The following is an 11,258-nucleotide window of genomic DNA, read 5'->3' on the forward strand; positions in this document are numbered from 1 at the left end:
ATTGCTTAGAAATCTCCTTGCTTTTAGATGAATATACACCGGATGTGATCTTTTTGACCGAGACATGGTTAAATCAAGATTCCCAGCCGGATTTGGCACAGGCCATTATCCCGGGATACCAGATAGCACGGGTTGATCGACCACTGGGCAGAGGCGGTGGCCTTGCGATCATTTATAAGGAGAGCTATGTCTGCCGCTTCCTGACAGAGGAGATTGAAGATTGTGAACATTTTTCTTTTGCAATCGAGTTTTCCCCTAATACCACTTTTACGGGTATTCTTATCTATCGCCCTCCGGGAGCTATTGGACAATTCAACACCTCCCTTCTGTCGGTGGCATCCCAATTGATTGTCTCTCCCTCTAATTTCACTGTATTGGGAGATTTTAATATCCATTTTGACAATCTGTTGGACCCTACGGCACTAGAGATGATGTCAAGTCTAGCTGCCATCCAACTTGAGCAATTAGTTCCCTCCTCTACGCATGAAAAAGGTCATCTCTTAGATCCGATCTTCAGTAATAGTGACCAACTTAAAGTAGGCACTATAAGTAGCCTTCCATGGTCGGATCACTTTCTGATAGCCTTCACCTGGACCACCAGTAAACCCCCTCCATCCTTCCCTACATCTCGGAAAATCCGAAATTGGTCCAAAATCTCTATAGACAACTGGACGGAGGCTCTTAGCACCACCAGACCGATACTCTCCCATGACCCGACGACAAACAACAATAAGTACAATGAGTGGATCACTGCCTCTCTTGACCTGGTTCTCCCTTTACATCCATCTGGGTCAAAGAGGCAGAGTAAATCAGCACCGTGGTACACGGAAGATCTTAGGGACCAAAAGCGCTCCTGTAAGAGACTAGAGAGAAAATGGCGTTTGACCTACAATCCTTCTGATAAAGCCACCTACAGGGAAGCCATCAGGAACTATAAATTGGCAATAAAAATTTCACAAGCAGCTTACTATAATGATAAAATAACAACGTCCAAGTCTAAGCCGAAAGAAATATATCGTATAGTGAGCTCCCTGATAAAACCTTCCCTGTCCATCGTAGATAATGGTAGTTCCCCTTCTAAATGCGATGAGCTGGTTGATTTCTTTTTTCAGAAAGTTAATAAAATCTACCTCTCTTTTCCCGATCCAGCTACTGACTCACTCCCACAATACTCGGACTCAGCACGGGACATGGTAACTCCCTTTCACAACAAGCTGGAGTCCTTTCCATTGCTGAATTTGGAAACACTGGAGTCTCTGGCACAAAAAATAAAATCCGGCTCACCGCGTGACCCTGCTCCTCCGGCCTCGCTGGGGTTGGCCAGTAAAACCATCTTCCCTACTCTTCTGGAATTATTGAACTCCTCCATTTCGAGTGGGATGGTACCTGCGACATGGAAGCATGCAATGGTACGGGCCTTGTTAAAAAAACCTTCCCTCGACCCAGCTAATCCTAGCAACTATCGCCCGATTTCTCTGCTCCCATGGGCATCAAAGATCCTGGAAAAGTACGTGAATACCATTCTGACAAAGTTTTTCGAGGAAAACCACCTCCTCGATGCTTCCCAGACGGGCTTTCGCCCAAAACATGGGACAGAGACCGCCCTATTGGCTGTGACTGAGGAGGCGAGACGGATCTTGGATCGTGGGGGATCAGTGGCAGTGATCCTCCTCGATCTGAGTGCCGCGTTCGACACGGTACATCATAAAATTCTGTTGAACCGTCTCGCCGACCTAGGAGTGTCCGGAGAAGCCCTGGTTTGGTTTGAGTCTTTTCTATCGGACAGAACCTTCCAGGTCTTTGACGGCACATCCATGTCATCAGACAGGCCTCTGGGGTGTGGAGTTCCGCAGGGGTCATCCTTGAGCCCCACGCTCTTCAATGCATATATGAGGCCGCTGGCTGGGATTGTTCGTCCGCATGGGATTAACATCATCTCCTATGCGGACGACACCCAGTTGGTGGTCTCCCTTACACAGAAGAGTGGCCTCCAATCACCGCCCAATCTAGCGGCGTGTATGGAGGAAGTTAGGAGCTGGATGATGAGCTCATGCCTGAAGCTCAACGACGATAAGACCGAGCTCATGCTCCTGGGCCCGGCAGCCCCCTCTACCATGGAGCTGCTTTGGCCCGCGAGCATGGGGGCGGCCCCTGCCCCCAGAGACAACATCAAAAGTCTGGGGGTATGGTTGGATAAGTCGTTGAGCCTCAATACACAGGCCACCAAGGTGTCAGCCACATGTTTTGGTCTCCTTAGGGTGATAAAAACATTCTTCCCCTTCTTCCATTTGAGGCCAGACAAATAATCATACAGGGCCTTGTCCAATCTCGTCTGGATTTTAATAATGCCCTCTATCTCGGGGCACCAGACTACACCTTTAAAAAACTCCAGCGCACTCAAAATTGTGCTGCCCGTGCGCTACTGAGAGTCCCACGAAGAACTTCAATAAAAAATGGCCTAAGAACGCTACACTGGCTGCCTATCAGGGACAGAGTGAAGTTCAAAGTGCTGTGCATTGCTCATCAGACCCTTTGGGAAACTGGTCCAGAAATCAACCGCTCCCTGATTTCCCCCTACTTGCCCAACAAGGTGCTTCGATCTTCGACTGCATCACTGGCCATCACTGGCCAAAATTCCTAGAATCTTTAGAACCAGAGCAGGTGGACGTTCGTTCTTGTACAATGTGTCAAAATTGTGGAACACCCTCCCTCTGCAGTTGAGATGCAATTCCAACCTAACTAGCTTCCGGAAGCATCTTAAAACTTTTCTATTTTAGCTACCACAAACTACTCCTGTTCCTCTGAAGGTATTTCTGTGTAGTCACAGCGCCTGGACGCCTCAGGGCAACTGTAGCGCTTTATAAATTTTATTTTCATTTCATTTCATTTTCATTTCATTTCATTCATTTCATGTTGGGGGGACAGCGGGACAGGGAAGAGAGCAAGAGCGCCTTCTAAAAGCTACCTTGTTTTTTCCTGGTTCAACAAGGCTCTGTAGATAACGTTTCAACATGAACGTGGGACCAAATATTGTCTCCTAATAAGTTGGACTTGTGTTTTTAATGTTAGAATGCATGAATGCGGTCATTGTAGTAGAGGTAGTTCTTTATGCCCCAGTATGACTATACACTGCAAATCATCAAAAAATGTGTTAAACTGTTTTTGGGTCGAACCTGGGCAGTGCAAGCGCTGCTCTGTGAGCCATGCTGTATAGGAGTATGGACTTGAAGCCATGCCCACTCTCCGCCCAGAATTGTTATTGTCCTTCATAAACTCTAATAAAAGAGAGAGGGACCCCACAACCAAAGTGATGGGGTGCCAAGTAAACTGTTTAGTCAAGCAAAAACTCCCTTTGGGACACCTTGTTAAAATGACAGACGTTCAGCAGACATTTAGGACAGAAAGAAATAGACTGACAGAATACTGTACTCATGAGGCAAAACAAAAACGAAATTATGAAAAATCCTGAACAATTTATTACACAATGCAATGTTAAAAAAGGAGGTAAAGACAGAAAATTAAATTCAGCTGGAACGTCAGAATTATTTTCGAATCAATTTAAAACACAATCCTCCTTTTTGTTATGCGACGCATTTCGGTGGATCATATGGTCAGACCACCTTCATCAGGATTACATAAATTGTCTTCCCAAAAACTCTGAAATTGAGAAATTATTTAAAAAAAAGCATTCTTGTATTTCTAACATTTCTTAGAGAAGAACCATGGAGAGAGTGATTTTAAGTGGTTCATCCTGGAAAAGGTAAAAATCGGTAAGAGGGGTGGCAACATTACCACCGCGCGGAAACAGAGAGAACAATGGTACATCTCCTTTTTTAACACCGTAAGGAAAGGTCTGAACTCAAGGGAAGAATGGGACAGGAATATTAGTGCTGTCTAGCTGTACTGTACAATTAGTACTTTCTGTCTCTCTTGTTTATTTCCCTTGGCTGAATTCTGAATTTTGAGTGGATTGTATCTAATACTCATTACTAAGGTGGCACTACTTGCGATACGATTGTGACAATCTTGGCAGGTATCATTACTTCTCAACTTATTGATGTGTTGCCTATATCTATTGCCCATGAATTCAGACCACTCGCTTTGTTATAGCAGAAAAGGCCACTTTATTCAGGATATAAATAATCATAAAATTTCCCAACAGATCATCAATCATGTAACTTTGGCATTTGAACGCAAACCATTTATTTATTTATTTATTTATCTCATTTTCATTCAAAATTTGGACTTTATACCGAAACCATCAACTAATCATCAATAACTTCCCCAACATTTTCCTTCCATTTTTCCCCTCCATTGTTGTGTCTAATTCCCCCTATCTAACTAATAACTAGAGGAGCCCGCTCTAGGCTTCTCTTCCCTGGGGATTTTATGCCGCAGCCATCTGTTTGGGAAACGCATCCTGAAGTGGCAACTAAGATTAGAAATCTTAACTCATGAATGTACCAGCCTTCCAACAAGTACATCATGCATTTTTTTTTTTTTTTTTTTTTTTAAAAAGGGGTGGGTGGGTGGGATTCTGATTTTACTGATAAACGCCCTCTCTATCTACCTACGCCTGCTCTCCTCACTAAAAAACGCCGTCTAATCTGCCCTAAACGCTCTCCCTGCCTCGCGCTCCTGGACCCTACCATCTGTGCAAAAATCCGCAGGGGGAGACGTCTCGCGCCGCTCCCCCTGCGGAGCCATTGCCCATGAATTCAGACCACTCGCTTTGTTATAGCAGAAAAGGCCACTTTATTCAGGATATAAATAATCATAAAATTTCCCAACAGATCATCAATCATGTAACTTTGGCATTTGAACGCAAACCATTTATTTATTTATTTATCTCATTTTCATTCAAAATTTGGACTTTATACCGAAACCATCAACTAATCATCAATAACTTCCCCAACATTTTCCTTCCATTTTTCCCCTCCATTGTTGTGTCTAATTCCCCCTATCTAACTAATAACTAGAGGAGCCCGCTCTAGGCTTCTCTTCCCTGGGGATTTTATGCCACCCAGGAAAACCAACGAGTTTTCCTGTCCCCACCTAAAATAGCACAAACATCTTGTTCATAACTTGGAATTGCACCAAACGTTGACCTGTAGTTCTTGTGCAAGCATGTCTCTTATTTCCACTAAATAGTAGGCCATGCCTATCTGGGACAGATGAACCCCGTCATCCCGGAAAAGGTGGCTCTCGCTACCCGAGATGCTCTCATGTCGCAAAACCCCAATCTTCATAACCTTACAAAAAACTTTCATTGCTTTATTTAGTTTCCTCCTGGCCTTTTCGACTGCTCCATGGGACCTGGCCTGCCGCCACGATTGTCTGTAAACGAACTCAGTCCAAAACACACGAGTGGTCGGCCAATTTATCCTTAAAACTGTCAAGTCAAGTTGCATTTGCTTGATGAGCGTGAGTCCTGACATTTTAACCAAGTCATTCTCACCCAGATGTATTACCAGTTGATCCGGGCATCCTCGTACATGGAACATTTGCGATAGAGTAGGAAACAAATCAACCCACTTCATTCCTCCTTTACCCTTCCATACTACCTCGTGCGTCGCGCTAGGGATACCCAATGACCTTCCGTAAATCTGCTTCTCCGCAAACAGGGCTGCCCACTTTATAAACGAATGTCCCACCATCCAGGTCTGTTTCTTAAACTTCGAATTTGCCCCCCGCACTGTACCTGGAATGAAATGAAAATTAGACCCACACAACCTATCAGTTTTATAAAACAACAGCAAAATCATTTTCTAACATAACGTTAGTAGCTGCTAGATTTCCATCTGCCTATGCGCTTTAGCACATCCACACCTAAACCCAACCTGCCAGCCTCTGTAGCCGCCCCTATCCGAAAAGAGTGTGTGGCAAAAAACTGTGGGTTTTCCCCCATAAAGGTCAGCGCTTTTCTTAACACTGCTAAGAATTGAGAACTTGTAATCTTCCTCCCAGATTCATGTATGAAAATCGGTCCCTTCTGAAACTTGTCCCCAGAAGCAAAATGAACCCACTCTTGCACCGGGCAACAATCTGCTACCCCACTCTTGTTCAGAAAGACCCACGTCCCTCGGCCTAGCTGATCTGTTTTCGACCTCCTCACCCAAATTCCTAATCTGTGTACTCTTACCGAAATCTCAGCACTGGATAAACCTGTGTCCTCTCCCACCCCCAAAACTTCCGACACCCTGAAAGCCCCAAAGAACATCCAAATCATAGCTAACCTAAAACGCCCCACCTCCCAAAGATCATAACAAATTAAACCCAACTGATCCAACAACTTCTGCAATAAGTCAAAAGTGATGGGAGCTCGCGGCTGCTGAACAACACTTGACCCCCTCTGTACACCTTTCAACATTCTTCTAACTAATTGATCCTCAACCGGGTCAAAACCCCAGAATAACTGACCGTAAAATGATAAACCTGACAGTTTTCCTGCTATGGTTGTATGTGACAAACCTTTATCTATGAGAGTCAAAACAAAATCACAGATATTACCTTTGACCTTCCCCACTGACTCAGATCTGCCCAAACTCTGTGAGTACTGTACAAACTCTTGCCACGCCTGCACATAGCTTCTTCTAGTCGAAGGGGCAATGGACTGTTCGACTATCTGACGTATCCTCACTCCCCTAGGGCCCATATGTTGTGCGGCACTGTCGTTTTGTGGAAATCTGCCCCAGGCGCCAGCTCGCGGAACTTCTGCCACTGAAATCGGGAAAGAGCATCAGCGATGGAGTGATTAACCCCTGGGACGTGTTTAGCCTTAAACATCATGTTGAAACTCAGACTTAAAAGCATAAACATCCTCAGTAGTTGCAACACTCTAACATCCTTAGCCTTTTGGTTATTTATCAAGTTCACCACTGCCATGTTGTCAACATGAAATAACACTGACCTGTTCTGAAATTCTTTGCCCCACACTAGCAATGCTACAATCAGTGGAAAAAGCTCCAAAAAGGCTATGCTCCTGCCTTGACTCTTCCAATGTACTGGCCAACCCTCTGCACACCACCTGCCTTCCCAGAAGATACCGAAACCAATGGATCCCGCTGCATCTGAGTATATTTGAACTTGCCAAATGAAGTTGTCATCCACAAACTGTAAAGGTACACCATTAAAATTGTCCAGGAAGCACAGCCACACTCGCAAATCTTCCTTGATGTGTTTCGTCACTCGCACTCTGTGGTGTGGGAGATACGCTCCCGATAAAGCCATGCCTAGACTTCGACAAAACGTCCTCCCTGCCCTCACCACCCGGCAAGCAAAGTTCAGATAACCCAACAAACGCTGCACCTGCCTCACTTCAATCTTAGTGGTATCCATAATCTTGAGGAGAAAAGCCTTAATTTCACAGATTTTACTCCGGCGCGCATACATCTGTTTGGTATCCAACTCTATGCCCAAAAAGGTTATGACTGTATCCGGTCCCTCGGTCTTGTCTGGTGCTAACGGGACCCCCAAAACTTCAGCCCATCTCTGAAAATGCATCAATGCCTGTTTACATTGCCCAGTGTTTGCTTTTCCTATGAACAGAAAGTCATCTAAGTAGTGACAACTGACACTTTCAGGACACGTCTGGGAAAAAATCCATTGTATGAATGTGCTGAACATTTCAAAAATCGCACAAGAGGCCGCACAGCCCATTGGCAATACCTTGTCGACAAAATAATGTCCTTCAAAGAACATTCCTAATAGTTCAAAGTCAGTAGGGTGAATTGGCATTAAACGAAAAGCAGATTGAACATCACATTTGGCCATTTCAGCTCCCTTGCCCATTTTTGTCACAAGCTCCATTGCCTGATCGACTGTTGTGTAGGATACTGATGTGTCGACTTCTGATATAAAATCATTGACAGATCCCCCTCTGGCCAGGATAAATGCTGTATCATCCTATATTCTCCAGCAGCTTTCTTGGGAATAACTCCAAGAGGGGAGACCATCAGATTCGGCAAAGGGCAATGCCGGAAAGGGCCCGCTATTCTACCAACTTCGATTTCAGTTGCAAGCTTCTTACGGACCACTTCCGGCAGTTCCTTCGCCGAACGTAAATTGTCCGCCCACCTCTGGTGCCTGGGTCCCTGGTATCCTAGTTTAAAACCTTCTTGAAACCCCCAGAACAATCGAGCTGCTGAATCAGTATCAGGATATCTATTCAACCAGGGCACTAAGTTGTTCAATTTAATTGGAGTAGGCGCCTTTTGGGAAAGTATGGAAAGGGGCACCTCTACCTCTTGTTGCCCAGCCCCCCTGCTCTGGGAACCGCTGCTGGTCACCGCCTCTGTACCCACCGAAATTCCCTGCCGGTGCATTACATTGCGTAAGCGGATGCCGTCCCCCACAATGGGAACAGTCGTGTTTGAAACGGCATAATGGCCTGTTGCACATGCCCCTGTTGTAATTCCAGCAGGCTCCTGTACCTGAAGAGAAACCTCTTCCCCCTGTACCCGCTCCAAATTGAGCGGGACGCCATAGAAAGGGCCGGTATGGGACTGGCAAGCCACTCGCTGTATGCGTCGTAGCTGACGGATGAGACGTGGACATCCATTGAAGCCACAACTCTGAATCCACATCACCCCAAGGCTTTTCTACACAGATGCTAATACGAGCTCTAAATTCCTCGTCGTAATTCAGCCAAGAGTATCCACCAAAATGCGAATGTGCCTTCCTGACTATGTCCATATATTTGTACAAGGCCACAGATCTGTCAGGATACCTTTCACAGTAGATGCTCGCATAAATCAAGAAAGCTGAGGTCCAGTTCTCAATCGTGCGAGGCACCCTGGGACGTCGCGCCAACTCCCATTCTTCCTCTTTTGACCCCTCTTTGGCCTGTAGATCTCGGTGAAGCAACTTGAATATATCTACAAACTCGTGATTCCAAATTCGCTGTTTAGTTTTTTCTGATAAGTGGGAACCCAAAGGCATCGCCAGACCCATATAGGGAAGCTTCTGCCTAACGTTAACAGTTACTCTTTGATCGGACGCCGCCTCCTGTGTATTCCCTCCCACCACGACCGGTAACTCCTGGGGTAAATCTAACGTGCCTGTTGCTGTACTGGACTGCAGCTTACCTGGAACTGCCACGGCACGTGGTACCACAATCTTTCTGCCCTCACCTCCCCCCACAAACTCCACCACAGGTAGTTGCCTGACATTCACTCTGTCACTCCTTCCCTCATCCCACACTGCCCACCATTGATGCTTACCGCATGGTAGCTGTCCTGCCCGCCGCTGTAATTCAGTCGGAGCCATCCGCTCTTGATAGTCCCGTGGTGTCACATTTTGAACCGAAGAGTCCGCACTTGACCTCTGGAACAACAAAGAAGAATTTGTTGCCCCCCCCCCAATTCTGACCTCTTTCCCCACATTACCCCCAACACTTTGTTTTGAATTTACACTTTTTTTGCCTTTCTTGAAATTCCCAGCCTGACTCCTGGATGCCTGACTAAACTCACCACTCCCTTGAAAACCAGCACTAGTCCCTGGGCAAGCTCCGTCTCCCACCCCCCCATCAAACTGTGACCAAATCAGACTTGAACTCCGCTCTTGAGGCCTATCTGATCGCACAAAATCCGCTCTGGATTCGCTAGAGTAAACTTGATCAAGCTCCCCAGTATACCTTGACACTATAGGGGCAGCCGCATTAACAAATGGCCCATTCAAAGAATTCACCATTTGCGCTTCAACCATGTCGCGCTGTGCTCTCGAGTTAGCCACCTCTCTGGAAACATGGCGCACATTTTGTTTGTCAGTGAACATTGGGCGCTCCACCCAAAGCAACTGACCGTCTCCGCTCTCGCCCTGCGCGCTCTTTCTGTGTGGAATATCATATGGTGAAGGGCGTGCACATGGAAAAACATATTGAGTGTCCCATTGCCCGGCGTCTTGATCCCTAGGCAAAAGTCCATGTCCTTGGTCCTGCTCGCACTCTACTTCTGAGTCAGTCTCTTCATAATATTCTTCTTCTACCTCAGAATCACTCGCATCCTGAGTCCCCTGACCTGGGCCCTCTCGCTGACCTGTCTGATGCCCCACCGCCGAAACCAATGGGGGCTTCCTCGCTCCAGTCTCCACCACTCTTGTCAGCCTGGCACTATTCTGAGGTATAGGGATAGGAATCAGCTGAATGAGGGGGGCACTGGTGGGTTGCGTGTCATAAACTATTTCTTCTTCGCTGTCGCTTGAATATGCCACTAAAGAACCCGACCCCCCTCTCATGATGAAGTTCTGACTGGCAGAACTCTGCATATAGTCCTTGCCCGTCGCATCCCGCACGGGAAGACAGCTAAAGGTGTGGGAAGGTAATGCCAACCCCTGTTCACCTATTCTGTCTTGCGTAAGGGCCACCTTCTTAATCGCTTTTTCTTTCCCTTTTCTCTTCAGGGCTACCTGTGTACCCTTCTTAGCCGCTCCTGAAGGTACCCCCGCCACCTGCACATTTACCTCAGCTCCAAAGTCACTTGCTGCCTTCTGCCGTGTGAGGGAAGACGCTCTACGCTCCTCTGTACCCCTTTCCATCTCCACAGGTCTTAAGGCTGCTTCCGCACCTGCGCTCAAGGAACGAGCTCTCACCTTCTTCCTCTTGACATAAGCCGGTTGACAGGCTTCAATGGCAATTTGAACCCCTTTTGCCGCTTGTCTCCGTGGTGGGCGCTTCGGGGGGAGCATTTCCTCAAGTGCTGCTTGTGTCAGCATGTCCTCCCTACCTTCCTGCTGTATTACCCTTAAGGCAGCTATTAAATTTTCACTCATATCCATTTCTCCCCTTCAACAAAACCCTCCTTTTCTCACACTAAATACACTATTTTCTACAGTAATATCAATATTAACACTATCTACGCTCACTATTCTGATTTTACTGATAAACGCCCTCTCTATCTACCTACGCCTGCTCTCCTCACTAAAAAACGCCATCTAATCTGCCCTAAACGCTCTCCCTGCCTCGCGCTCCTGGACCCTACCATCTGTGCAAAAATCCGCAGGGGGAGACGTCTCGCGCCGCTCCCCCTGCGGAGCCATTTACAGATATACGTTGCTAAGAATTAGAATTGCATTGACAACCTTTCTATAACCGGTCCTAAGTCGGAGTTTTATGACGGCTTGACAATTGTTACCTCAGACTACTATGATTTTTTAATAATGAGGTTCACATTGTCTGTATGTCTTTGCAGTGAGAGTATGGGCATTTACTCATTCCTACTATCGGATGATGTTAATTTTTTCATTGCACACCGGCTAGGCTT

The 11,258-nt window shown here is 46.4% G+C and overlaps 1 protein-coding gene across 1 annotated transcript; it reads right to left on the reverse strand.

The window, feature by feature from the left end:
* Window positions 1–4,883: 4,883 nt before the first annotated feature.
* On the reverse strand, window positions 4,884–10,788 carry LOC147674088 (uncharacterized). The gene is made up of 2 exons (XM_086946459.1): window positions 9,222–10,788; window positions 4,884–5,701 (listed from the first exon to the last, which is right to left on the reverse strand). Exons 1-2 carry the CDS (start codon window positions 10,771–10,773, stop codon window positions 5,079–5,081), a joined length of 2,175 nt encoding a protein of 724 aa, XP_086802585.1. The 5' UTR covers window positions 10,774–10,788; the 3' UTR covers window positions 4,884–5,078.
* Between the last annotated feature and the right edge of the window lie 470 nt (window positions 10,789–11,258).

This window comes from Lissotriton vulgaris, chromosome 12 (genome assembly GCF_964263255.1).
Source record: "Lissotriton vulgaris chromosome 12, aLisVul1.2, whole genome shotgun sequence".
Lineage (NCBI taxonomy): Eukaryota > Metazoa > Chordata > Amphibia > Caudata > Salamandridae > Lissotriton > Lissotriton vulgaris.

What these genes read in the sequence shown, in the direction of transcription:
- LOC147674088 (XM_086946459.1), bottom strand. Translation starts at nt 10,773, where the DNA reads ATGGATATGAGTGAAAATTTAATAGCTGCCTTAAGGGTAATACAGCAG. An exon ending in GGCAGGACAGCTACCATGCG is followed by an intron (nt 5,702 to 9,221) that starts GTAAGCATCAAT and finishes ATTTCATTCCAG; the next exon opens with GTACAGTGCGGGGGGCAAAT.